The following is a 24,569-nucleotide window of genomic DNA, read 5'->3' on the forward strand; positions in this document are numbered from 1 at the left end:
TAAACAATTTATTAATCAGACTTTATTTAAATAAGGCATATATATTATAATAATGAAAAGTTTTTTCACAGTTTCTCATCGAAAAATGCTTGACGCTTTTCCACTACAGAGGAATCTTGACATTATTTCTACAAGTTTGTGTAGTAGCGTTTCTTGGCTTATGGATTTCCACTCATGTTGCAGTATCTCCCATTGAGTTTTTGCTGATGACGGACATTGTTGGATTGGACCTACGGGCGAGTCCCATCCCATGAAAGCTCGATCAGCTTAAGGTCTGGTGATTGTGGTGGACACATCATGTTTTTAACACACCTTGCTGTTCTTTATTGGCTGTGTACCCTTCTACACATCTTTACCGAATGCTTGAGATTGTTTTCTTCTTGCAAAATAAATGGGTTACCGATCAATCGTGTTCTTGAAAATGAAACTAAAAATTGTATTTGGTCTTAAACTTTTTGACGGTAGTATATATAGGCTAGTATAGCGATAAGAATAAATAGTTCGGTTTAACCTGAAACGAACACAGAACTACGGTGACGAAAGCTGCACTGCAAGGTTTTAAAAACATGGTAACATACTCTTCAACATCATATTTCACTGCTTGGTACAGGTGTTTCACCTGGAACCCCTATGAAAATTATATTAGCATCGCGTAGCAATTCAATGAATCTAACCAAGAACGCATTTAGTTACCGATAATAACATGAATGGTTCGTAATATTTACAGTATATCACATACTTATAAATCTACTATCTAATGTCACCAATACCGTAATCACCAACTAATTAAATCAGCCATTGAACATATCCTTTCCTTCATTAGCTGGCCCGGCGATCTGTGGCACCTTTCTCCATGCGTCAACAAACACTGCCTTCAGGAAACAATGCGGGGCTTTAATGATAGATAAACGCTTTCGTTTAGCGGTATGAAAACGCCCCTGAATTGGAAAATGGTGGATGCAGTCGTTTTTATTTTATGGTAGTTTTCGTGCTTTATAGCCTACTCGCAATTCTTACAATAACGATAATGAGTTCATTAGCAATGTGCCAAAGAGAATTTTCAAAAATTGCAAAGTTCCCATAAATTGTTCTCGGTATTTTATTCTGCACGTTTATTGAAAAACTTACAGTTAGTTTCGATTTCTATTACTCTTGAAAGAGACGCCAAAAAGTGACGTAAATATTAAATAAAACAGTCGCCAGCAGTTAATGTCATTGAGTAACAATCCCGTATCTTAACGGGAACTTTCTAAGTGGAAACTTGCATGAGAATTTTCTTATGAAAGTTTCCAGAAATTCTCGAAAATTTTGAGAATATTCTTTAAGTTTTGCAACTTGCACAATCCTAGTTCTTATTGCAATCAGACTTATTTCTTAAGCAGTTATCGACTACGAGTATCTACTACGGAACGCAATTTTTGATGGGATTGGGATGTTGTATTGCAGAGCTCCTATGATTCAGTGTGATTCCGTAAAACGAAGTGCACTGGGACGGAAACAAATGATTTTTTTGAAAGAAAACAAAATAAATGTTGATTCCAAGGATATATTCGATTCAATTATACATGAATTCGATGTTTTATATTTTAGTTTTTCCTTACACTAGATACTTTATAGTAATAATAAATACATACAATAGATATAATTTCCTGTTTATACTGTTATGCCATTACATGTAAGAATTTATACAGTTTGTTCCTACTTATAGTTTCAAACGAACAGCTACCGGCAAAGTGATCGATCATGGCTCAATTTGCAGACATATTTAACGTAAATACGACACTACAACAAAATGAGAGAAAACCTATTGTAAGATATCAGTAGCGTGGTGTGAAAGTGAGGTCGTGACGGCGTGGGCCCAGAGGCTGGTAATTGGCTTATTAGCACGTGGAGGATAATGTTTACCTCACTTCACGCAACACAGTACCTCATATATCTCATTTGATTGATGACGTCTATCTGCAACTGTGTGATAAGCGGCATAGAATTTGTTTTCAACATTTGAAAGAACGGTAAATTTGTTTTTTTTATACAGAAATATTGTCACTTCTTGAGTAGAGCTCGATTGTGCCAAGGAAAATCTAGAGTGTGCCTAGTGAAATTCGCACCGGCTTGAATAGAACAAAGTTAATGATTACAATGCCACACTTGGTCATTGCAAATGCCATGCAAAGTCAGCTTGATCCTACTCTTAAATATCTTGGTCTACTTTGACATATTTCTTGCAAATGTGTTAACGCGCACTCGAACTTATCATAACTAGTAGTATTATATATGCATTTCATTTTTAGTAGCATTACAAAAATCATAGCAACAGGACGTGTTTTAATTCTCCACTCAATTATGAACCTTATTGCATTCAACATATGGTCCAAACGATCCGGATAAGGAAAAAGTGTTTCGAGCGCTCGCCGTTGGACACCTGGCCGCGAGAACAAAAGAATGTGATAAACAAGCCGATAGAAACAAGTTAAAAGATAAGATTTCAATGCAATTTCGTTTCAACTTAAATATTTATTTCAAATCATTGTGTTTACTTGTGTTTATACGTGAATAAGTGAAGATTCAACTTACGAAAAATGGCTACGGCGGAACAATTGATGACTGTTTTACAAGATACGGCAGGTTTACTTCAGAAAACACAAGTGAATTTAAAGAAATGCTCTAAGGCACGATTAACAAGAGGTTATGTTGAGGCGAGATTAAGCTGCATACAAGGATACTGGGCGACGTTCAAACAAACACATCAAGAACTTATTAAGGTTATGCCACGCGAACAACGAGCTGTTACGCAATATTTTATTAACGAAGAATACTTTATTTACGAAGATTTATACTTGAACATTGAAGGCGATCTGAAAGACTTATTGAACAGCAACACAAAACAAATCAACCTCAATACAAATAACTCGGATAACCAAGTGGGAAAATTACGTCGAATTCAACTTCCAAGTTTTACCGGTGGTTATGAACAATGGCCCACTTTTAAAGATTTGTTTTTGTCAATTGTGCATAACAATGCGTCGCTTAGTAATGTACAAAAATTGCATTATTTGAAGACCAGTGTATCCGGCGAGGCAGAAGCGATTTTAAAGCACGTTCAAATTACCGAAAGTAATTATACACAAGCGTGGGACATTCTTCAAAAGCGTTATGGAAACAAAAGGTTAATAGTGAATTCTATATTGAAGCGGTTATTTATGCAAAAGAGATTAAATACTCAGTCGGCCACTAACCTGAAATCATTATTGGATACTACAACTGAATGCTTAAATAGTTTACATAATTTGAATATGGCCACCGATTCCTGGGATCCTTTAATCATTTTTCTGGTAGTGCAGAAATTGGACCCGGAGTCACACAAGGATTGGGAGGAGTACGCTCACAAGGATGATTCCGAGGAATTACCCAAGTGGACAGACTTCGTCAAATTTCTGGAAGCTAAATTCCGAACGCTAGAGCTCATCACCGCTTCTTTATCAACTCCGCGCGAAAGAAACATAGTCAAAGAGCGCACGTTCCACGCCACAGAATCGCATACAGAGAAGAGTTGTGTCATGTGTAAAGGTAATCACACACTCTCTCATTGCAAAGAATTTGCAAAGATGCTACCTAATGAGAGATGTGAATATGTAAAAAACAATAGGCTATGTTATAATTGTCTAGTACCAGGACATGCGGTTTTCAAGTGTCGATTGCCCATGTCATGCCGAATATGTCGCAAGCGCCATCATTCACTCGTCCATGTATCCAAGAGCCCGGAAACAGCAGATCAAGATAACAATACCCAACCGACGCTATCCAAGGACAACGAGACTGAACCAGGAATTCAAGCTACCGTGGCAATTGCATCACACCACACAGCTAGACATAGTGATGGCTTATTAGCAACTGCAATCGTGAACGTAAAGAGTGAGCAAGGTCACACCATTGCACTCAGGGCTCTTATCGACCCGTGCTCACAGGCATCTTTCATTAGTGAGAAAGCGGCCCAATTATTAAAACTTAAAAGAGAATCAACAAGAGCAAGTATAACTGGATTGGGGCCTATAAAGGCGAACGCAAATCAAGTGGTTCAATTACAGGTTTCGTCGCAATATCAAACGTCGTATTCCATACAGCTTCGAGCCTATGTGATTTCCAAGCAATTGACCACTGAAATGCCTGTGAAAACTATGAATACAAGCAATTGGTCTCACATACAAAATCTACACCTGGCCGACCCAAAGTATAACACACCAGGTCCAGTAGATCTTCTCCTTGGAGTTAAAGTATATGCACAGATTATTCAAGAAGATACACCAATAATCAAGGGTCCCCCGGGTACACCATGTGCTCAGAAAACCTACTTGGGTTGGATCCTATTTGGAGATAATGGAGAGACGGATACAAGTATACAGGAAAAATCTTTTATTACAATGCATCATCAAGTCGATGTAGATGATTTATTGAAGACTATATGGGAGGTTGAACCCGATACAAAGAGAACATTAACGGAAGAAGAACAGACATGTGAAAGAATTTACAAAAATACCTACAAAAGAAATGAAGAAGGAAGATACATCGTCAAGCTACCTTTAAAGACAGAAGTACCAAGAGCATGTGAAGGAAATACACGAGAAATAGCACAGAACAGATTAATACAACTAGAGAGAAGATTTCTAAAAATGCCAAAGCTTAAAGAAGAATATGTAAAGGTGATTGATGATTACATCGAACAGAAGCACATGGAAAAGGTACCAACCGATGAAAGACATACAAAGAAGAGTGTATACTTAGCCCATCATGCAATTATTCGAGAAGAGAAGGAAACTACAAAAACGCGTGTCGTGTATGACGCGTCGTGTAAGGGTACCAATGGTTTCTCTTTAAACGACGACCTCCTTGTTGGGCCAGTTTTACAAGAAGATTTGAGAAGTTTGATAATGAGATGGCGTATGCACGCTGTATGCTTCGTCTCAGACATTCACAAAATGTATAGGATGATTCTAACAACTAAAGAAGATTCCGACTACCAGAGAATTTTATGGAGAAGTAGCAGCGACAAGGAAATAGAAGATTACCGTCTCCTAACAGTAACTTTCGGAACAGCTTCAGCTCCATATCTGGCAGTTAAAACGTTGCAACAGCTGGCTATAGATGAAGGAGACGAGTTTCCTGTTGCAGCAAAGATGATCACAGAAGACTTCTACGTCGACGACCTGATGTCCGGATGTGACACTATCGAACAAGCAATAGAAGCCAGCAAACAATTGCAAGAAGTTATGCAAAAAGGAGGATTTCAGCTCAAGAAATGGTCATCCAATAGTGTCGAGTTTATGCGAAGTTTGAAGCCCGAAGATAGATCAGTTAACGCACATATTGATTTAAACATGGATGGCACGATCAAGGCACTTGGTGTTCAATGGAACATGGGAACAGATCAATTCGAGTACAACCTTAATCTTCCAGAGGTAACTAATCATATCAGCAAACGAACCATTTTGTCTGACATCCAGAAACTGTTTGATCCTCTGGGCTGGATCTCACCCTGTGTCCTGATGGCTAAAATACTGATACAGAAGTTGTGGCTGGCAAAGGTGAATTGGGACGAGGAACTTAGTCAACCCTTAAAAGATGAATGGCTTCGATTAAGAGTAGACTTGAGACAGGTCAATGAGGTCCGTATTGATAGATGGCTGGACACTTTGAGCACTGAAGGAGCAAATATTCAGATACACGGTTTCAGTGACGCCTCTATCTCCGCTTACGGTGCAGCCGTTTACATTAGAGTAGAAAAGGCAGACGGTACAGTCAAAACAAGGTTAATCGCTTCGAGAACACGAGTCTCTCCAGTGAAACCTGTCTCTTTACCTAAATTGGAATTGTGTGGAGCTGTTGTGTTGGCAAAATTGTTAAGACAAGTCCGCTGTGCTATGAGAATGCCAGCTTCACAAATATTCGCATGGACAGACTCTTCCATTGTAATTTCATGGATTTTTGGCGAACCACAAAGGTGGAAAACGTTTGTGGCAAACAGAGTTGTGGAAATAACAAACAATGTTAGTCAAAACCAGTGGCATCACGTTACTTCAGAGGATAACCCCGCTGACATTGCATCTAGAGGAATGTACTTGTCAGAGTTGAAGGTTTCTAAGATATGGTGGGAAGGCCCTGAATGGCTATCTAGAAAGGAAATAGAATATAGAAGACCAAATGTCATTTCAACCGACATAGAAAGGAAAAACGTGATACAGGCAAATTTAAACGTGTATGGAAGCGAGAAGGAGAGAAAATTGACAGAGCAATTTAAAGACTTTGATAATTTACAAGAATTAATAAAAACCGTAACATATTGTCGCAAATTTCTGAACGTGAAAAAACTGCAAATAGACAATTTAAAATTAACTACTCATGACTTAGACCACACACTGCAAATATGTTTAAGACTTGTACAAAAGGAAGAATTTGGAGAAGAAATAGATAGACTAACGACGAACAAACAAGTACATAAACGGAGCACTATAAAATCTTTAAATCCCTATTTGGAAGAAGGTCTACTGAGAGTGGGAGGAAGGCTTAGACTTGCAAACATAAATAATGAAGAAAAGCATCCCTTAATATTGGGCAATAGAAACCACTTAACTCCTCTGATAATAGCCGACGCACACTTAAAGACCATGCATGGTGGAATAACACTCACGATGAGTTATTTACGTTCCAAATTTTGGATTATAAAATCAAAGAATTTAGTAAAGGCTCACGTCAATAAATGCCTTGTATGCGTCAGACAAAACGCTGCTCCAAAAGCACAGCTGATGGGAGACCTGCCAAGAGAACGAGTTACGCCTGCTAGACCATTTTTACATAGTGGCGTCGACTTTGCAGGACCTTTCACTACCCTAATGTCTAAGGGTAGAGGAGCAAAGACTACGAAGACGTATGTAGCTATATTTATATGCTTATCAGTTAAATGCATACATCTAGAGCTAGTCAGTGACCTGACTTCTGAAGCCTTTATAGCTGCCTTCAAGAGATTTGTGGCCAGGAGAGGGAGATGCAACCATTTGTGGAGTGACCAAGGAAGAAACTTTGTTGGAGCCAATAAGGAATTGATTAACGCATGGAAAGAGGCACAACTAGATTTTACAGGAGAAATTTCCGATTCCTTGGCTAAAGACGGTACGCAGTGGCATTTCATCCCCGCCTATAGTCCGAATTTTGGTGGTTTGTGGGAGGCTGGTGTAAAATCCCTGAAACATCATCTAAAAAGAATCGTCACCTCTCACCTTACCTTCGAGCAATTTGTGACAGTCCTTTGCGAAATTGAGGCATGCTTAAATTCAAGGCCGTTATGTCCAATTGATAACGACGATACAGACAGTATAGAACCCCTAACACCCGGACACTTTCTGATCGGCGAAGCACCCATAAACGTCCCATCGCCCGACTTGAAGGATGTTCGAATGAGCTCACTATCACGATGGCAGCACACACAGAAATTGGTCAGAGATCTTTGGTGCAGATGGCAACACGAGTACCTGTCACGTTTGCAACAGCGACCAAAGTGGTTAAAGAGAGTAGAAGAGTTCAAAGAGGGACAGATTGTTCTCATTAAAACCGACAATCTTCCACCTGGAAAATGGGCTCTCGGCCGAATAGTCGCTAAACATCCAGGTCCAGACCATATTACGCGAGTGTATAGTGTTAAAAGTGGTGATAGTGTGGTGAAAAGACCAGTTACAAAACTATGCTTATTACCAATACAGATTAATGATTAATGTACCAATATATTTGCATGCTTTCAGCTTATTAAAATGTATAATTGTTTTTAAAGGACTTAGTAGTCCTTTGGCCGGTGGTATGTTAACGCGCACTCGAACTTATCATAACTAGTAGTATTATATATGCATTTCATTTTTAGTAGCATTACAAAAATCATAGCAACAGGACGTGTTTTAATTCTCCACTCAATTATGAACCTTATTGCATTCAACAAAATGTATAAGCTTGGTCCAGAGGTAGAACTGCTTAATCACAAGGAAGTTCACCTACATGATGGACAGGCTAAGTAACACTAATGCGTGCATCCTCTATTAAATGATCTCGCATAGCTCAAGCTAGGAGGTAGCGGATAATTGTGCAATGTGTCATCGTCATACCAAATGACAGCCGAGAATATGATCTCGAAGAGCGTCTGCATTGCAAACATTACAACATATTGTAAATATGTCCACTTAAGTAACATTATAACAACAATACTCGTGTATCAGTTCCATTAGAGTTTTTCAGGCCAATGCCACGTTAGATCTGATAAAAACTCACATCTATCTCGCTATTCTCGCTTGATCGAGCCTGTATCTCATTCAGCAAACAATGTCAACTTGTTAGAAATAGTAGAATCGTATAAACGTTGTAATTTGTGATTTCTACACCGGCCAAGGAGACCGAAACCTGAACGAATCGCGATCACGCAACGCGCATGAACTATCAAATTCGGCTTATATAAAACTGACCTGATGATTAATTGCAATATTGTAATTTTAACTGTGCGACGAATTGTCGCAATTGAACGCATGAGAAGATTGATGGATATAAGATCACTATATATATATGGATATAAGGCTATTGGATAATATACGTAACTTCGTACCAAGATGTCAGACATTCATTTCATCAGATTGATTTACAGAGATCACTGGTGCCTTTAGGTAGTGAGCTAATAAAATAACTTGAAGTCAACTTTGTGCGATACCATCACAAAAATGATAAATATCTTTAACATTAAAGAAAAAAGTAAATATTTAAAACTGAAGATTCTTAGCCGACTCAAGTCGAGCTTGGGTATTTATGGGTCAAAGAGCAAGCTTAATAACATCAGGAGAATGTAGATAAACACACTGTGACCGAGAAGGATTAAGTGCATGAGTAATTAGGTAGACTTTAGGCGAGATAGAGGTTCATGATTGCCTTTAATGTTCATTCACGGAAGTAATGATTTCGCTGGCGGCGGGAATTCTATACAAAGTTCACGCTGTATAGAAACGCGACAGGTCAAAAGCTTCAATACCTAGATCAGTTTGTAGGCACAAATGATAGTTTCAAATTGTCTTTTATTCTTTAAGAAACATACTGTAAACATGTTACACCTATATAACTCGTAAACCATAAATTGATTTATTACACTACCGCGAGAAACTGCCTGCACTCTCCTCCATAAACAGCACATCGTCGTCACGAGTATCATTACACTGCACAGAATCATTTCTAACGGTACGAAGACGCGCGAGTATAGATTTCAATACCGAAGAAAATTAGATCTTGGCTCGGTGGATCCATTTATTGAACACTTTGTATATTGGAATTGTCATTTTTAACGTGCAGGTTGAAGGTTTTTAACCTCGTTTGCTAATCAAGATCAAAGTTTAATTGGTTCATGATGAATCATCACAATTTTACGTTCTATCAATCATCAATTTTTCTTTAGCTAAAAATCAAGCCAAAATATGAAAACTGAACTGTTGAGGAACTAAAGCTCTCATTTTAAGCTCTGAATAAAAGTAGAAAAATTCTGGATCCAGAGCCCGTGAGTTCAAGTCTCACCCAAGATAGTAATTTATTCCACTTTCAAATTTATTCTAAGCTTAATAGCATCGTTCACAGACGTTTCTGCTTATTAAAAAATAATATAGCTCTCATTGATATCTATAATAAAACAAGTTTGTTAAAAAAAATACGAAAATACAACCATTCATCCTGACACCGTAAAGTGCATACATCTAATAATATGCCAAATTACCAGGTACTGCGAGGTATAAATATTTGTCTTAATTCATAGTCTACTCGATTAGGGGTCTTCGACCGCACGGCTCGCAGCAGATGTCAACCTCGAGACAGCGCGACTGATCGCGATTACATTGCGTATCCGACTATCCGTAGCGATCTCGCTAGTTCGTTAACTTAACCTTGCTTAAACCATCTGTGCCCCGTTGACGTAAATGTCTCTGCAGGGGGTCTATTCTGAAACACTAGTTTGGAGCTTTGGTCGTGCTCATACCTCTTACTTTTAAATAGTTGAAAACATTACCCTCCTTCTGACGCAGTCGGGTAAAAAGTAACGAAATTATTCCAAGTCAAACTGGCTAAACACAACATGGCATTGGTATGGATGACACTAATAATATTCGCATATTTTTTCGTTCCATATATTTCATAATATTTTATTTTATTCCAATCAATAATGTTCATAATACTAATGAATAAATGAATGAATAATTTATTTCAAACTAATAGTGTCTAACAGCATCAAGGATTATCTACTGAAAGTTAATTCCTATTTATAACTAAGGTTAATTTTTGTTAAACTATTTCAATTTTTGTTAAATTCGGTAGTTAAGAAAAAAATAATGGTTAAATCTGTGCATTTTTTCATATCATTAGAGATGCACTATCCATTCACGACAAATAAAAAATAAAGTTGACACGGAACTCATATAACGTAATGCAAATGTCACAGGTTAGCTTCAGGCACCTAAATACTAAGAATTAATAACCTGTTGACATATAGAACACGTTATGTTCCACAAATAATCATGTAATATAAAACTTATATGTTATAGCTAAGCGCCAAGTAGCATATTCATTAATTACTGTTAGTATTAGTATCAAATACTGATTGATGTCGTTCGAAATGTCGGTTCTTTCGACGAAGGTAAGTAGATAAGATATTACTTAGGTACTTATTTCTTCACTCTAGCACATATACCAATATGTAAGATTTCAAAGTACTGATATCAAATGGAATTTGAATTCAGTTTGAAATTAAATGTTGTCACTCAATGGAGCCACGAGGTATTGACTTCGCCTGAGTTTTGCCGCACTGTAATAAAAACCATCGTATCTGCGTTTGAAAATACATTTCATTTTATATCTTAGTTTTTTTTTTATTGGGAAATAAACGAAACTTTTATTTCCGTGGTGATAAAATGCCTTAATTTGACAACCTAGTCTCCTGTAGTTTGACAATTGAAATTACTACCTGCCATTACCTAGTATTATTACTTATCTTATGTAGACTAAAACAAAGTATACATTTGAATAAGTTTTTGGATGCAAATATGGTGCGTTAAGAGCCCTTAATCCTTGGAGCGTTCTCCGATTTCACGAAATAACGCTCGATAGATGGCGTTGGCGCTCGGTACGCGAGCGCCGGCAACGCGACGCGCGTTTCAATGCAGACTAGAATAATCTTGATAGTTTTCAATATAATTTCAAGCAACATTAATTTTAGTGTCATATGATATCATATGGGCACTCTTTATTTTATTGTATATGCACAGTAGTTTTTTTTTATGTACACTACTACTAAGTGTACAGACTACAGAGTGTACTATAACCCTTGCTCTTTATTCTGTCTCTTTCACACCAATGGAAAATGAAGAAGTTATTAAATGACTGCAGGTATAAATAAAGTATATTAGTGCGATAGAGAGACAGATAGTGTTTCGTTGTCGTATCGTAAACGATTGGCATGTTGGCCACACACTTGCTTAGTGCCTAGCCAAAATACCAATCGTTTGCGTATATTAGTGCGATAGAGAGAGAGTAGTGTTTCGTTGTCGCATCGTAAACGATTGGCATGTTGGCTACGCACCCATGATACCTAGCCAAGAAGCCAATCGATTGCGCATATTAGTGCGATAGAGAGACAGATAGTGTTTCCTTGTCGTATCGTAAACGTTTGGCATGTTGGCTACGTACCCATGCTGCCCAGCCAAGATGCCAATCATTTGTGCATATTAGTACGAGAGAGAGACAGATAGTGTTTCGTTGTCGTATCGATTGGCAAGGTGGCTACGCACCCATGCTGCGTAGTCAAGATGCCAATCGATTGCGCACATTAGTGCTATAGAGTTTCAGTGTTATTTGAAATCACGTTAGGGTTTGTATTATTATTTTTGACCCGAATGAAGTCCATCCAGGTTCTTATGATGGAGTCAGGAGTTGGTCACCAGAACTCCTAATCTACTCATTATAATTCCATCGTGCTTGGGCTCAAAAGATTTGCCCTGACGAACACCATCGATCTAGATGAGGTCCAGGGTCTCATGACGGAGTCAGGAGTTGGTCACCAGAAATCCCCAGAACTCCTAATCTACTCATCATAACTCCATCGAGTTTGGGCTCAATAGATTTACCCTGATGAGCACCATCAATCTAGATGAAGTCCAGGGTCTCATGATGGAGTCAGGAGTAGGTCACTAGAACTCCTAATCTACTCATTATAATTCCATCGTATTCGAGCTCAATAGATTTGCCCTGACGAGTACCATCGATCTAAATGAAGTCCAGGGTCTCATGATGGAGTCAGGAGTTGGTCACCAGAACTCCTAATCTACTCATTATAATTCCATCGTGTTTGGGCTCAAAAGATTTGCCCTGACGAGTACCATCGATCTAGATGAAGTCCAGGGTCTCATGATGGAGTCAGGAGTTGGTCACCATAATTCCTAATCTACTCATCATAACTCCATCGTGTTTGGGCTCAATAGATTTACCCTCACGAGCACCATCAATCTAGATGATGTTCAGGGTCTCATGATGGAGTCAGGAGTTGGTCACTAGAACTCCTAATCTACTCATTATAATTCCATCGTGTTTGGGCTCAAAAGATTTGGCCTGACGAGTACCATCGATCTAGATGAAGTCCAGGGTCTCATGATGGAGTCAGGAGTTGGTCACCATAATTCCTAATCTACTCATCATAACTCCATCGTGTTTGGGCTCAATAGATTTGCCCTCACGAGCACCATCAATCTAGATGATGTTCAGGGTCTCATGATGGAGTCAGGAGTTGGTCACTAGAACTCCTAATCTACTCATTATAATTCCATCGTGTTTGGGCTCAAAAGATTTGGCCTGACGAGTACCATCGATCTAGATGAAGTCCAGGGTCTCATGATGGAGTCAGGAGTTGGTCACCATAATTCCTAATCTACTCATCATAACTCCATCGTGTTTGGGCTCAATAGATTTACTCCGGCAAGCACCATCAAATTACCATTATGATGAATAGATTAGGAGTTCTGGTGACCAACTACTGAGTCCATCATGAGACCCTCGACTTAATCTAGATCGATGGTACTCGTCAGGGCAAATCTTTTGAGCCCAAACACGATGGAGTTATGATGAATAGACTAAGAGTTCTGGTGATCAACTCCTGAGTCCATCATGAGACCCTGGACCTGATCTAGATTGATGGTGCTCGTCAGGGCAACTCTATTGAGCCCATACACGATGGAGTTATGATGAGTAGATTAGGAGTTCTGGTGACCAACTCCTGACTCCATCATGAGACCCTGGACCTCATCTAGATCGATGGTGCTCGTCAGGGCAAATCTTTTGAGCCCAAACACGTTGGAATTATAATGAGTAGATTAGGAGTTCTAGTGACCAACTCCTGACTCCATCATGAGACCCTGGACTTTATCTAGATTGATGATGCTCGTCAGGGCAAATCTATTGAGCCCAAACACGATGAGGTTATGATGAGTAGTTTAGGAGTTCTGGTGACCAACTCCAGACTCCATCATGAGACCCTGGGCCTCATCTAGATCGATGGTGTTCATCAGGGCAAATCTATTGAGCCCAAACACGATGGAGTTATGATGAGTAGATTAGGAGTTCTGGTAACCAGCTCCTGACTCCATCATGAGACCCTGGACCTCATCTAGATCGATGGTGCTCATCAGGGCAAATCTTTTGAACCCAAACACGATGGAGTTATGATGAGTAGATTAGGAGTTCTGGTGACCAGCTCCTGACTCCATCATGAGACCCTGGACCTCATCTAGATTGAAGGTGCTCGTCAGGGCAACTCTATTGAGCCCAAACACGATGGAGTTATGATGAGTAGAGTAGGAGTTCTGGTGACCAACTCCTGACTCCATCATGAGACCCTGGACCTCATCTAGATCGATGGTGCTCATCAGGGCAAATCTTTTGAGCCCAAACACGTTGGAATTATAATGAGTAGATTAGGAGTTCTAGTGACCAACTCCTGACTCCATCATGAGACCCTGGACTTCATCTAGATCGATGGTACTCGTCAGGGCAAATCTTTTGAGCCCAAACACGATGGAATTATAATGAGTAGATTAGGAGTTCTGGTGACCAACTCCTGACTCCATCATGAGACCCTGGGCCTCATCTAGATCGATGGTGTTCATCAGGGCAAATCTATTGAGCCCAAACACGATGGAGTTATGATGAGTAGATTAGGAGTTCTGGTGACCAGCTCCTGACTCCATCATGAGACCCTGGACTTCATCTAGATTGATGGTGCTCATCAGGGTAAATCTATTGAGCCCAAACTCGATGGAGTTATGATGAGTAGATTAGGAGTTCTGGGGATTTCTGGTGACCAACTCCTGACTCCGTCATGAGACCCTGGACCTCATCTAGATCGATGGTGCTCGTCAGGGCAACTCTATTGAGCCCAAACACGATGGAGTTATGATGAGTAGATTAAGAGTTCTGGTGACCAGCTCCTGACTCCATCATGAGACCCTGGACCTCATCTAGATTGAAGGTGCTCGTCAGGGCAACTCTATTGAGCCCAAACACGATGGAGTTATGATGAGTAGAGTAGGAGTTCTAGTGACCAACTCCTGACTCCATCATGAGACCCTGGACTTTATCTAGATTGATGATGCTCGTCAGGGCAAATCTATTGAGCCCGAACACGATGAGGTTATGATGAGTAGTTTAGGAGTTCTGGTGACCAACTCCTGACTCCATCATGAGACCCTGGGCCTCATCTAGATCTATGGTGTTCATCAGGGCAAATCTATTGAGCCCAAACACGATGGAGTTATGATGAGTAGATTAGGAGTTCTGGTGACCAGTTCCTGACTCCATCATGAGACCCTGGACCTCATCTAGATTGATGGTGCTCGTCAGGGCAACTCTATTGAACCCAAACACGATGGAATTATAATGAGTAGATTAGGAGTTCTAGTGACCAACTCCTGACTCCATCATGAGACCCTGGGCCTCATCTAGATCGATGGTGTTCATCAGGGCAAATCTATTGAGCCCAAACACGATGGAGTTATGATGAGTAGATTAGGAGTTCTGGTGACCAGTTCCTGACTCCATCATGAGACCCTGGACCTCATCTAGATTGATGGTGCTCGTCAGGGCAACTCTATTGAACCCAAACACGATGGAGTTATGATGAGTAGATTAGGAGTTCTGGTGACCAGCTCCTGACTCCATCATGAGACCCTGGACCTCATCTAGATTGAAGGTGCTCATCAGGGCAACTCTGTTGAGCCCAAACACGATGGAATTATAATGAGTAGATTAGGAGTTCTAGTGACCAACTCCTGACTCCATCATGAGACCCTGGACCTCATCTAGATCGATGGTGTTCGTCAGGGCAAATCTTTTGAGCCCAAACACGATGGGATTATAATTAATAGATTAAGAGTTCTGGTGACCAACTCCTGACTCCATCATGAGAACTTGGACTTCATCCGGGTCAAAAATAATAATGCAAACCCTAACGTAATTTCAAGTGAAAATGCGTTTCTCAGAAAATCGCAGCCAAATAACACTAGACCTTACTCATAGTGTTGTGTTCCTGCCGGTGAGTAAGGTTGCCAGAGCTCAACGAGGGGCGGGAGGGGGTTAGGGTCGACAACGCGCATGTAACTCCTCGAGAGTTGCAGGCGTACATATGCGGGCCGTATGCTTGTTTGCCACCGACTTATTATTAAAAAAAAAGTAACACTGAAAATCCATCAATAAGCGAGTCTGTTAGGCATACTGTAAAAAATGAACTTTTATTAAGATTTTCTAATCGCAGTATATAGCACTTCTCGGAACTCCGTAGCTGATTACGATCGCAACGAATGCCTGACAATCGAGCACAGGTCCGTCCTCTAAGCGCGCTCCGCGCGGACTGAGACCGGGGCGTCGCTGCTGCGTGATTTATACGTGTTTTAAAAAAATATAAATTTACGGCAATGTAGGTCCCATAGTTACGTTTTTTTTTTTTATAGGTTAACATAAAGTTACAGTTTGCTATAATATTATTTTTAAAGCAAAATATGCGTACAATTTGCGGAAATAAAATATAATAAAACCCTGTTTTCGCCAAAAAAATGAAGAAAACTCGGAAGGTATTTTATCAGTTTTTTCAAATGAATCTTCGATTGTTAATCATTCCAGCCCCTCGTACGAGATATGTTGAATCAAATTGTAGTCATTCATGTACCAAATGATTCTTGTTTATAGCAAAATTGAGAACCGAAACGCCACATCTCATTGCAAAATTTGGAAAAGACTCCCAAAAAACCTCATTAAAAAAGAGGTTTAAAAGAGAAAATGAAAATTTGAACTGTTGGAGCCCCTAGTTTAGGAAACGATTATTTAAGTACGTTATCAGTTTTTGAATAAATACTAATAGTTACGTCGTAATCTTGAATGAAAAAGGAAGCATTTTACAAAATACGCTCGTCTGTAGGAATAAGGACTCTTAAAGTTTCGCGAACGTCGCATCCGTTGATCTAAGCTATTATTACACGGATACAGTTATATAGGTACCTAATGCACGATGTAATCGCAAATATGAAACTGTTAAACTGGAAGCTAGTATTTTATTATTTTACTGCCCATTTCCTTACAACCGATTAAGTAGTAAACGTGTTATAGTCGCTATGAAACAAGTTATGATTCTAAGTATCGTAATCTGATAATCGTAAAAGTAATCATCAAAGAATTTCTATACTATAATTATTACACTAACTGCCCACCGCGTCGCGTAAGGGTTAGTATGAAACGCTTCTTGTTTTATAGATACCTTTTCGCCATTTTCTAAATCACCCCGCTTTCGCATTTACCCCTAGGCTCCTTATAAGTGGTAATAATATAGTAACGAAGACGAAGAGTGAGGTGATCAAAATAATCTTGACACGCTCTTACTAGTTACATTAACAATAAAGTTGTATTCAGATCAATTGGATCGCCTCTTCCGCTTAATAGCAACTTCCGCAACTGATTGTAACGTGTAAGTACATTCGTACATTTGTATCATTTTGCCATAAGGGCATTAATTTCTAAAAACATCACATACCGCTTAGCTTTTTAGGGTTCCGTAGCCAAATGGCAAAAAACGGAACCCTTATTATTATTATTTATTATTAATCATTTATTTCAAATAACAAGGATTCATAATACATGGTTAGTAACAAAATAGTTCATTATCTTATTATCTACGTTAGTATTCTTATATCTAAGGTTTTTATATTCAGGGGCGGATTAAGAAGGCGCGGGGCCCTTAGCACAATAGTTCGCGGGGCCCCCTGGTTTGAAAAAAAAAAGACGTCGGACTCGCACCCCGAGGATTCAGTACCGTCACAACATTTTTAAGATGTCTTAATTTTTTACAGTTCTCGATTAGTTTTAACATGTTATGCAGTGTATTGTTTAGGTTTTCGTAGTGACCTAGAAACTCTTATAGTTTCGCCATGTCCGTCTGTCCGAGGGTTTTTTTTTTAGCATGGATACATAAATTATGCATTACTAAGAACGGGTAAAATAAAAACTATTCAAAAAAATTAGGATACCTCCCATACAAAATGTTTTTTCTTTGAATTTTTTTGCTTTGACCCTGTAGTGCGGCGTATGGTCGGATAAGGTCTTTCAAAACGAGTAACGGTCTCCAAAAACCTTTTTTTAATAAAGTTATTATTTTCGGAAATAATCGCTCCGAAAGAAAGAAAAAATACTTTCAATAAAACCTATAGCGAAAATGATCGGTTTAGTCGCTTTTGGGTTATTGCATAAATCTTCTCTTCTTACTAAAAAGACGTACATAGCGCTGCAAAGGTCCCTTATGCTTGTAATGTAATGTAAATGATACTTACTAATAGCCCCCGTTTGGCCTTTACTGACTGAATGGTAACAATAGTAAAAATAAAATAAAAAGAAAGTTAACGGAGCCCCTACACAAGAAATGTTTTTTTGTGTCTGTAGTTCGTGTCATCCACGAAGACGCGCCCCACTCCTCCTCCCAATCGCCTATAGTACCTACAAGTGTGGTGTGCAACCTTTTACTAGTATATTAATTAAGGATATCTATACACATTGATTAGTAGACATAATTACACTGCCAAAAAGTTGCAGATTTGTACTTTAAGCGATTAGGAAGAAGAGCGGGGCGCGTCTTCGTGGATGACACGAAGTATAGGTATATGACATTATTTAAAATCCGGAGTATTTTACTTATTTGTTAATTTGAAGGAATTCAGATTTTTTTTTTTTATTTAGCCATTTTAAAAGAGCCTAATCTTAATGAAGTTGTGTTATTTTATCACAGTTCCTTTCTTTTATATAGGTTTCGTCCTTACCTTCGATTTTCATCATCAGATCAGGTCAATTTTGCCAAATTTTGACAAATGGTCAAAAAAATAATCAGCAGATGGTTTGCAGATTTTGAAAACAACTTAAGAGTATTGCAAGTCAAATAAAAGCATGTAGGGATACTGTTTAACAACATCAATATTATTAAGTATAATAAATAAAAGCTTGTAAAAATTGGTTAAAAGTGAGTCGGACCTAAGAAGTGGGAACTAATGGTTAAGTGAGCCAAAAAACAAGGCAGAAGCTGCCGTGCGAAGCTGAAGGTCAAGCTGCAGGAAAGCAGAGCCTATAATGAAACCAATGCCAGAGTGTGAACGAGGCCGTAGGCCGAGCTCGGTATAAGGGCGGAGGCCCGGAGCGTTCTATCGCGGCGCGCCACAATGCAAAGGCTGAATTGTAGGAGAACAGAGTTTGGAATTGAACCAATGTGATCTCGGCTCGTCTGCTGCTCGAAAGTGCGACTTTACATCCGGCCTATGCGAATACAACGCCCTGCATAGGGGCCCCGCTGTTTTCTTTTTATAACATTTTGACAATTAGATCATATGCATCACGGCTTTGCAGCAACTCTGCATATTTTGGGTGCCCGGCCAGCCGTAGAGGAGCGCGTCCTTTGGCCTACTAAGGGCTCAAAGCTGATCATCATTAGGCATTAGCTGTAAGGTGCAATTTGTTATTTGAAATAATAATATTAGATGTCTCACTAAAATACTGAATTAGTTTACAATAGTTTATTTATATTTGAGTTTTTTACATTTAAAACAATACAATTCCTTCTTTCAATCGCTTGAGTTTTTTTTCTCAGTCGTAATCTAACTGTCAATGTCACATTTTACCAAAACCGCGGCAAAACTATCTGTCACTTGTCAAACACTTGACAGAATAAAACTAAAAGATCGTTCGAGATATCCTTAATATCTAATATTCGGCCAACCTGATAATCTAGAAGTTTGTCCTCAAACTCAATCTAGCAGGTACTGAACAGTATAAAACCTTATTTTTCAATGAACCACACGAGTATACATAAGTTCATACATTAGTCTCTAATGTGCCATCATGAATTTGTTTAATTAACCTTATTTACGCAAAATTTTGTAACATTTCACCCTTCAATACACTGGTCTCTAATATGCGGCCGTGTATATCCCCTTTGTCAATCCAAAACATTAACAATATCCACCTGAGATGGCATTTCACTCCACACCACACCAGTCACTTATGCGGCTGTATGAACCTGATCACTCAGTCTAAAACATCAACAATATTCATCTGAGGTGACATTTTCCATTTCACTCCGCACCACTCTAGTCACTAGAGTAGCCGTGTGAACCTGGTCACTCAGTCTAAAACATCAACAATATTCATCTGAGGTGACATTTCCATTTCACTCCGCACCACACTAGTCACTAGTGCAGCCGTGTGAACCTGATCACTCAATCTAAAACATCAACAATATTCATCTGAGGTGACATTTCCATTTCACTCCGCACAACACTAGTCGCTAGTGCAGTCGTGTGAACCTGATCACTCAGTCTAAAACATCAACAATATTCACCTAATGTGACATTTCATTCTAAACCACATTAGTCTCTACCGTAACCATGAGCCTGGTCACCCAGTCTACAACATAAACAATATTCACCTGGTGTGACATTTCACTCTAAACCACATTAGTCTCTAGTGTAGCCGTGGACTTGGTCACTCAGTCTGCAACATTAACAATATTCACCTGCTGCGACATTTTATTCTAAACCACAGTAATCTCTAGTGTAGCCGTGACCCTGGTCACTCAGTCTACAACATTCACAATATTCACCTGGTGCGACATTTTATTCTAAGCCACAGTAATCTCTAGTGTAGCCGTGACCCTGGTCACTCAGTCTACAACATTAACAATATTCACCTGGTGCGACATTTTATTCTAAACCACAGTAATCTCTAGAGTAGCCGTGAACCTGGTCACTCAGCCTACAACATTAACGATATTCTCTTGATGTGACATTTAACTCCAAACCGCACCAGTCTTTAGTGTGACGGGTGAACCGGTTCACTCAGTCTATCCATATTTACCAACAAATAACAGCAAAAAAGGCAACACTAAATCTTTTCATACTTAAATGTCTTTTGACAACAATAAACATGACGTTTTCATAAACTAAAATCATTTTCTTTGACTTTCATTTTCTTTACTAAGTACATCAAGTTTCTTAGGTTAAATAGGTGGAATGGCCTTCTTTTCAGGCATACAATTATATTTTCACTAACTATTCTCACTATCGGTTACTTTGTTCAGATCAATCAACATATCATATTTTATCATCTAAAAGTCAAAAATATTTTGGTTAATCTGCTAAACCTGAATCATCAACATATCAATCATCATAATGCTATACTTTAAATATGCATGACTGTATACAATCCTGGACATTTTTGCATTTTCCTTGTGTCGGTCTTATGCCCTATTATTTTGTTAACTGCCTTATTTCCACCTGTAATTCTATAAATATCTGAATTTTGTGTACCTACGTTATACATTTATTTATTTCATTTTCAATACAAACTTGTGTACACCAAATCACTTATATGAGAACAATTACATAAAAAAAAAAGTCAAAGTATGTTACAGGTTTAAACATATCTATATACATTCTACATATATTTCCATAAGTCATGAGGTTCAGTAAATAGGGCAAATGCAGCATCTGCTTCAATAGTGCAGTCATCAATACATCATTAAGTTACGGATCGACCTAATATATATATAACAGGAAACAGGTCTACCTTAGGCACATAATCTACCATATCACGACGTTGGCAATGGCGGCAATGCTCATCTCACAGTTATGGTCACGCCAGTAGTGATCTGACCATCTGCGACATCGAACATAGGACTGCGCTCGAGCAATCCCCACAATCGGTTATCAGTTCAGCCTTCTGAAGAAAAGCCCTCGCCCTCGAATGTCAGCAAGCAGCACCGCAGAACCTCTGCGCCTCGTGCGCCTTCCAAAACGCATCAGGGGTCTCATGACGTTGCCGATTTATGCTCAGCGGCTTCAATTGCTCCGACTGCCGTGCACCGCTCCGGCGTCCAGTCTCGCACAGCCGTTTAGCGGTACAGACTCGTACCGCCATTCAGACGTGTAGCCTCGCGTTAGAGAAGTCCAGACTCGCACTGTCGCTCAGACGTGCAGGCTCTTGCCAGTACATTCTGCAATCATAACTCAGGACAATATCTGTGTTCGGCATAACATAGCATGTTTCATTCAACATTTGAAATTACGGTTGAACTATCTTTGCTTACTAAATATTTTCTAATAATTTATCAAAATACTTTTTACTAAATGTTTGATCAAAACGAATTACTTAAATATGAACTGAGGAGGCCTGTGCCCAGCAGTGGGACATTATCTTGTAAAAATGATAATGGCTTCAATTTCATTGACATGCATCAAAATGCAAACTTACAAAACAAGACACAGTCTCATATTAAAAATAGGTTTTTTATTAGTTAAATCATGTCAATAAATATGTGATCAAAATATTGACTTAAGTTGTAGATCTAATACTGCTATAGCAAGCTATCTTAGTCACAATAGTAATTACAGGCAATGTAACCCATTTCTCCATTGTAAAAATGATAATGGCTTCAATTTCATTGACTGCATTAAAATGCAAACTTACAAGACAAGTCACAAACTCTCATATTAAAAATAGGTCTTAGGTTTTGATCATATGTTTATGTCAATAAACATATGATCAAAATTTTGACTTAAGTTGTAGATCCAATACTGTATGAGCTATAGCAAGCTATCTTAGTTACAATAGTAATTATCGGCAATGTAACCCATTTCTCCATTAAGTCATTGTACTAGAGTCGGCGTCTCTAACAAAATGTTTCCACACTTCAATGAAGTGTCGGCACTTCATTAGGTTTAGTACGACTCCGACTACACTGAAAATGCCTTTGTGCGTTATGAAAATGCATTCTAATAATATCAAGAAACGTAATTAAAGCAATATAATAAAGATTCAATGCGAAAATCTCTTGTTTTAAGCTCATTTAGATTATTTTCAAACGTCACTTTAAACACTCACGGTGGTACGCCATTTTCTTTGGCGCATAGATTACATCTCGCAGATGTAATACATAGGTACTAATGATTACTTACCTTATTCTTTGCAAAATATATACCTACACAATAATGATATATTACTCTTTATCTCGAATTTTTTTTTTGTAGTTTCTTCTCTTCTCATATTTAAAGAGTATATTATGCTATAAGTGCGATTTGATCAAAATTGCTACGAGTACGAGAGTCAAATAGAAAGTTCAAAGTTTTATGACTATTTTTATAAATTTTAATGTCGTCCGTATCACATACGTAAAACAATTTCAATACACTTGTAAGGAAATACAATACATTTTATCTAGATTCTTTATAGTGCATATGTAGGCAGAAAATGAACAGTTGTCATAACAGTTTCGCCTCTGGCTAGCTACACAGCTATCCTTATTCTTTAGCTTAGTGACAGACGTCAAACGCCGAAAATGGCGGACACAATTTGTTCTCGATAGCCTGTCTAGTATATTTATGTCAATGCATTTCTCACAAACAAAAAAAGATTATGATTATGATCTTTTAATGTTAATTCTCCATACAGAATGTTATACACCAATAATTTATTTTATTTTATCTCTTGTAATTAAAAATATGTCTTGTACCACTTATTATTATAAGTATTTTATTTATATACTAGCAGTTTTTGAAGCGGATGCATGTATATCACAGCACTTGTGTTTATCTAGTCTAGTGCCAATAATTTATTACCATTTCATGACATTGTCAGATTTCAACAAATTTGCTTGCATGAAACTTTCAAATACTTCAACTTGTTGAAACAAGGAACATGTGTGGAGTATACTTAACTTTTGTTATAGCAGCAAATATAGCATCCCCTTAACTTTTGACATAATACCTGCAGTCATCTCTCACCGCAGATTGCTTTTACTGTAAAGAATCCCTTGCACCATCCAGTTCGGGGAGGACACCCATCACGCACTTGCAGTACCCATTTGTGAAGACATTTGGAGATTCTAACAACACACAACATGCAACATGTTACATCTCACTCCACATTATCACTCGTCATGTAGATAAATACAGTGGAATCCATTTATTAGTCAACCGCTTACTATGATATAATTACTGTGTGAAAGTTTGAATATAAAATTCCTTGTAACAAAATCACATAAGATGACTTGGCTTAAAGTGACAATTCGCTTAGTATGACCTATTTATCCTATTTTTATCAAATAATGGCTGACACATTCACTGGTTTTTATGGCAGTCCCCACACTTTCTACGCGAGGATGCTTGGTGCATGCTTGGCGTCTAAATTGTTTAGTTTTGATTGTAAGTGACAAGTTGATAATTTGTACAAAATGAATAAAAGTCATCTCTCATAAAGGAATTTGAGATTAATTAAGACAACATAAACAAGAACTAGGTTTTATATGACATCCACTTAGTATGACATATTTGTCACGATCCATTGATGTCATTATATGCAGATTCTACTGTAAAATTATTGCACTGTAAGTTAACTCTGTAATATGAATCTTGAAATATTATTCTTCTTGTAGCAAGGCATTCAGTAACATTCTTTGGTTGCACTCAAGTAATTAGTATGAGTAAATGTCAAGTATGAGTCTTCATGACTAACAAAGACTTAGTCGATATCTCTTAATATCGACACAATTTGCATTCCACAACAAAATATTATTATGAATAATAATTCTATATGCAAAGATATATAAATATGTGTGTCCTGATTGACTGATTCATTAACACAAGAGACGAAACAACTAAAACGAATAATTAATAAATGGCCACTTTTACAAGTATCATAACCAAGAATTAGACAAAAGGCCTAATTCTTATTTACTCATCACTGAATTAACTACCTCTGATAATACAGTCAACATCAAGAATTATGTGTAAAAGAATTTCATACTCTTTACTCTTTTCTTTTTCACTGCACATATTACTACAACCATACCATTTGGACAACACAGGCCTTTAGTGGCTATGCTGGCTTGATATATTTCATTTGAAACATGTTAACAAATATTAATTATTCAGTTAACATAACAATTTTGA

General features: G+C 38.3%; 2 protein-coding genes across 3 annotated transcripts in view; one reads left to right on the forward strand and one right to left on the reverse strand.

The window, feature by feature from the left end:
• Positions 1–24,569, reverse strand: part of LOC133522694 (axoneme-associated protein mst101(2)-like) — a 255,262-nt gene that overhangs the window by 169,943 nt on the left and 60,750 nt on the right. The gene's annotated exons all lie outside the window — the stretch shown is intronic.
• Positions 2,235–7,926, forward strand: LOC133522692 (uncharacterized). Its single transcript, XM_061858104.1, has one exon. It carries the CDS (start codon positions 2,580–2,582, stop codon positions 7,758–7,760), a length of 5,181 nt encoding a protein of 1,726 aa, XP_061714088.1. The 5' UTR covers positions 2,235–2,579; the 3' UTR covers positions 7,761–7,926.

This window comes from Cydia pomonella, chromosome 11 (genome assembly GCF_033807575.1).
Source record: "Cydia pomonella isolate Wapato2018A chromosome 11, ilCydPomo1, whole genome shotgun sequence".
Taxonomy (NCBI): domain Eukaryota; kingdom Metazoa; phylum Arthropoda; class Insecta; order Lepidoptera; family Tortricidae; genus Cydia; species Cydia pomonella.

Excerpts from the sequence above, each read along its gene's own strand:
- LOC133522692 (XM_061858104.1), top strand. The coding sequence starts at position 2,580 with ATGGCTACGGCGGAACAATTGATGACTGTTTTACAAGATACGGCAGGT.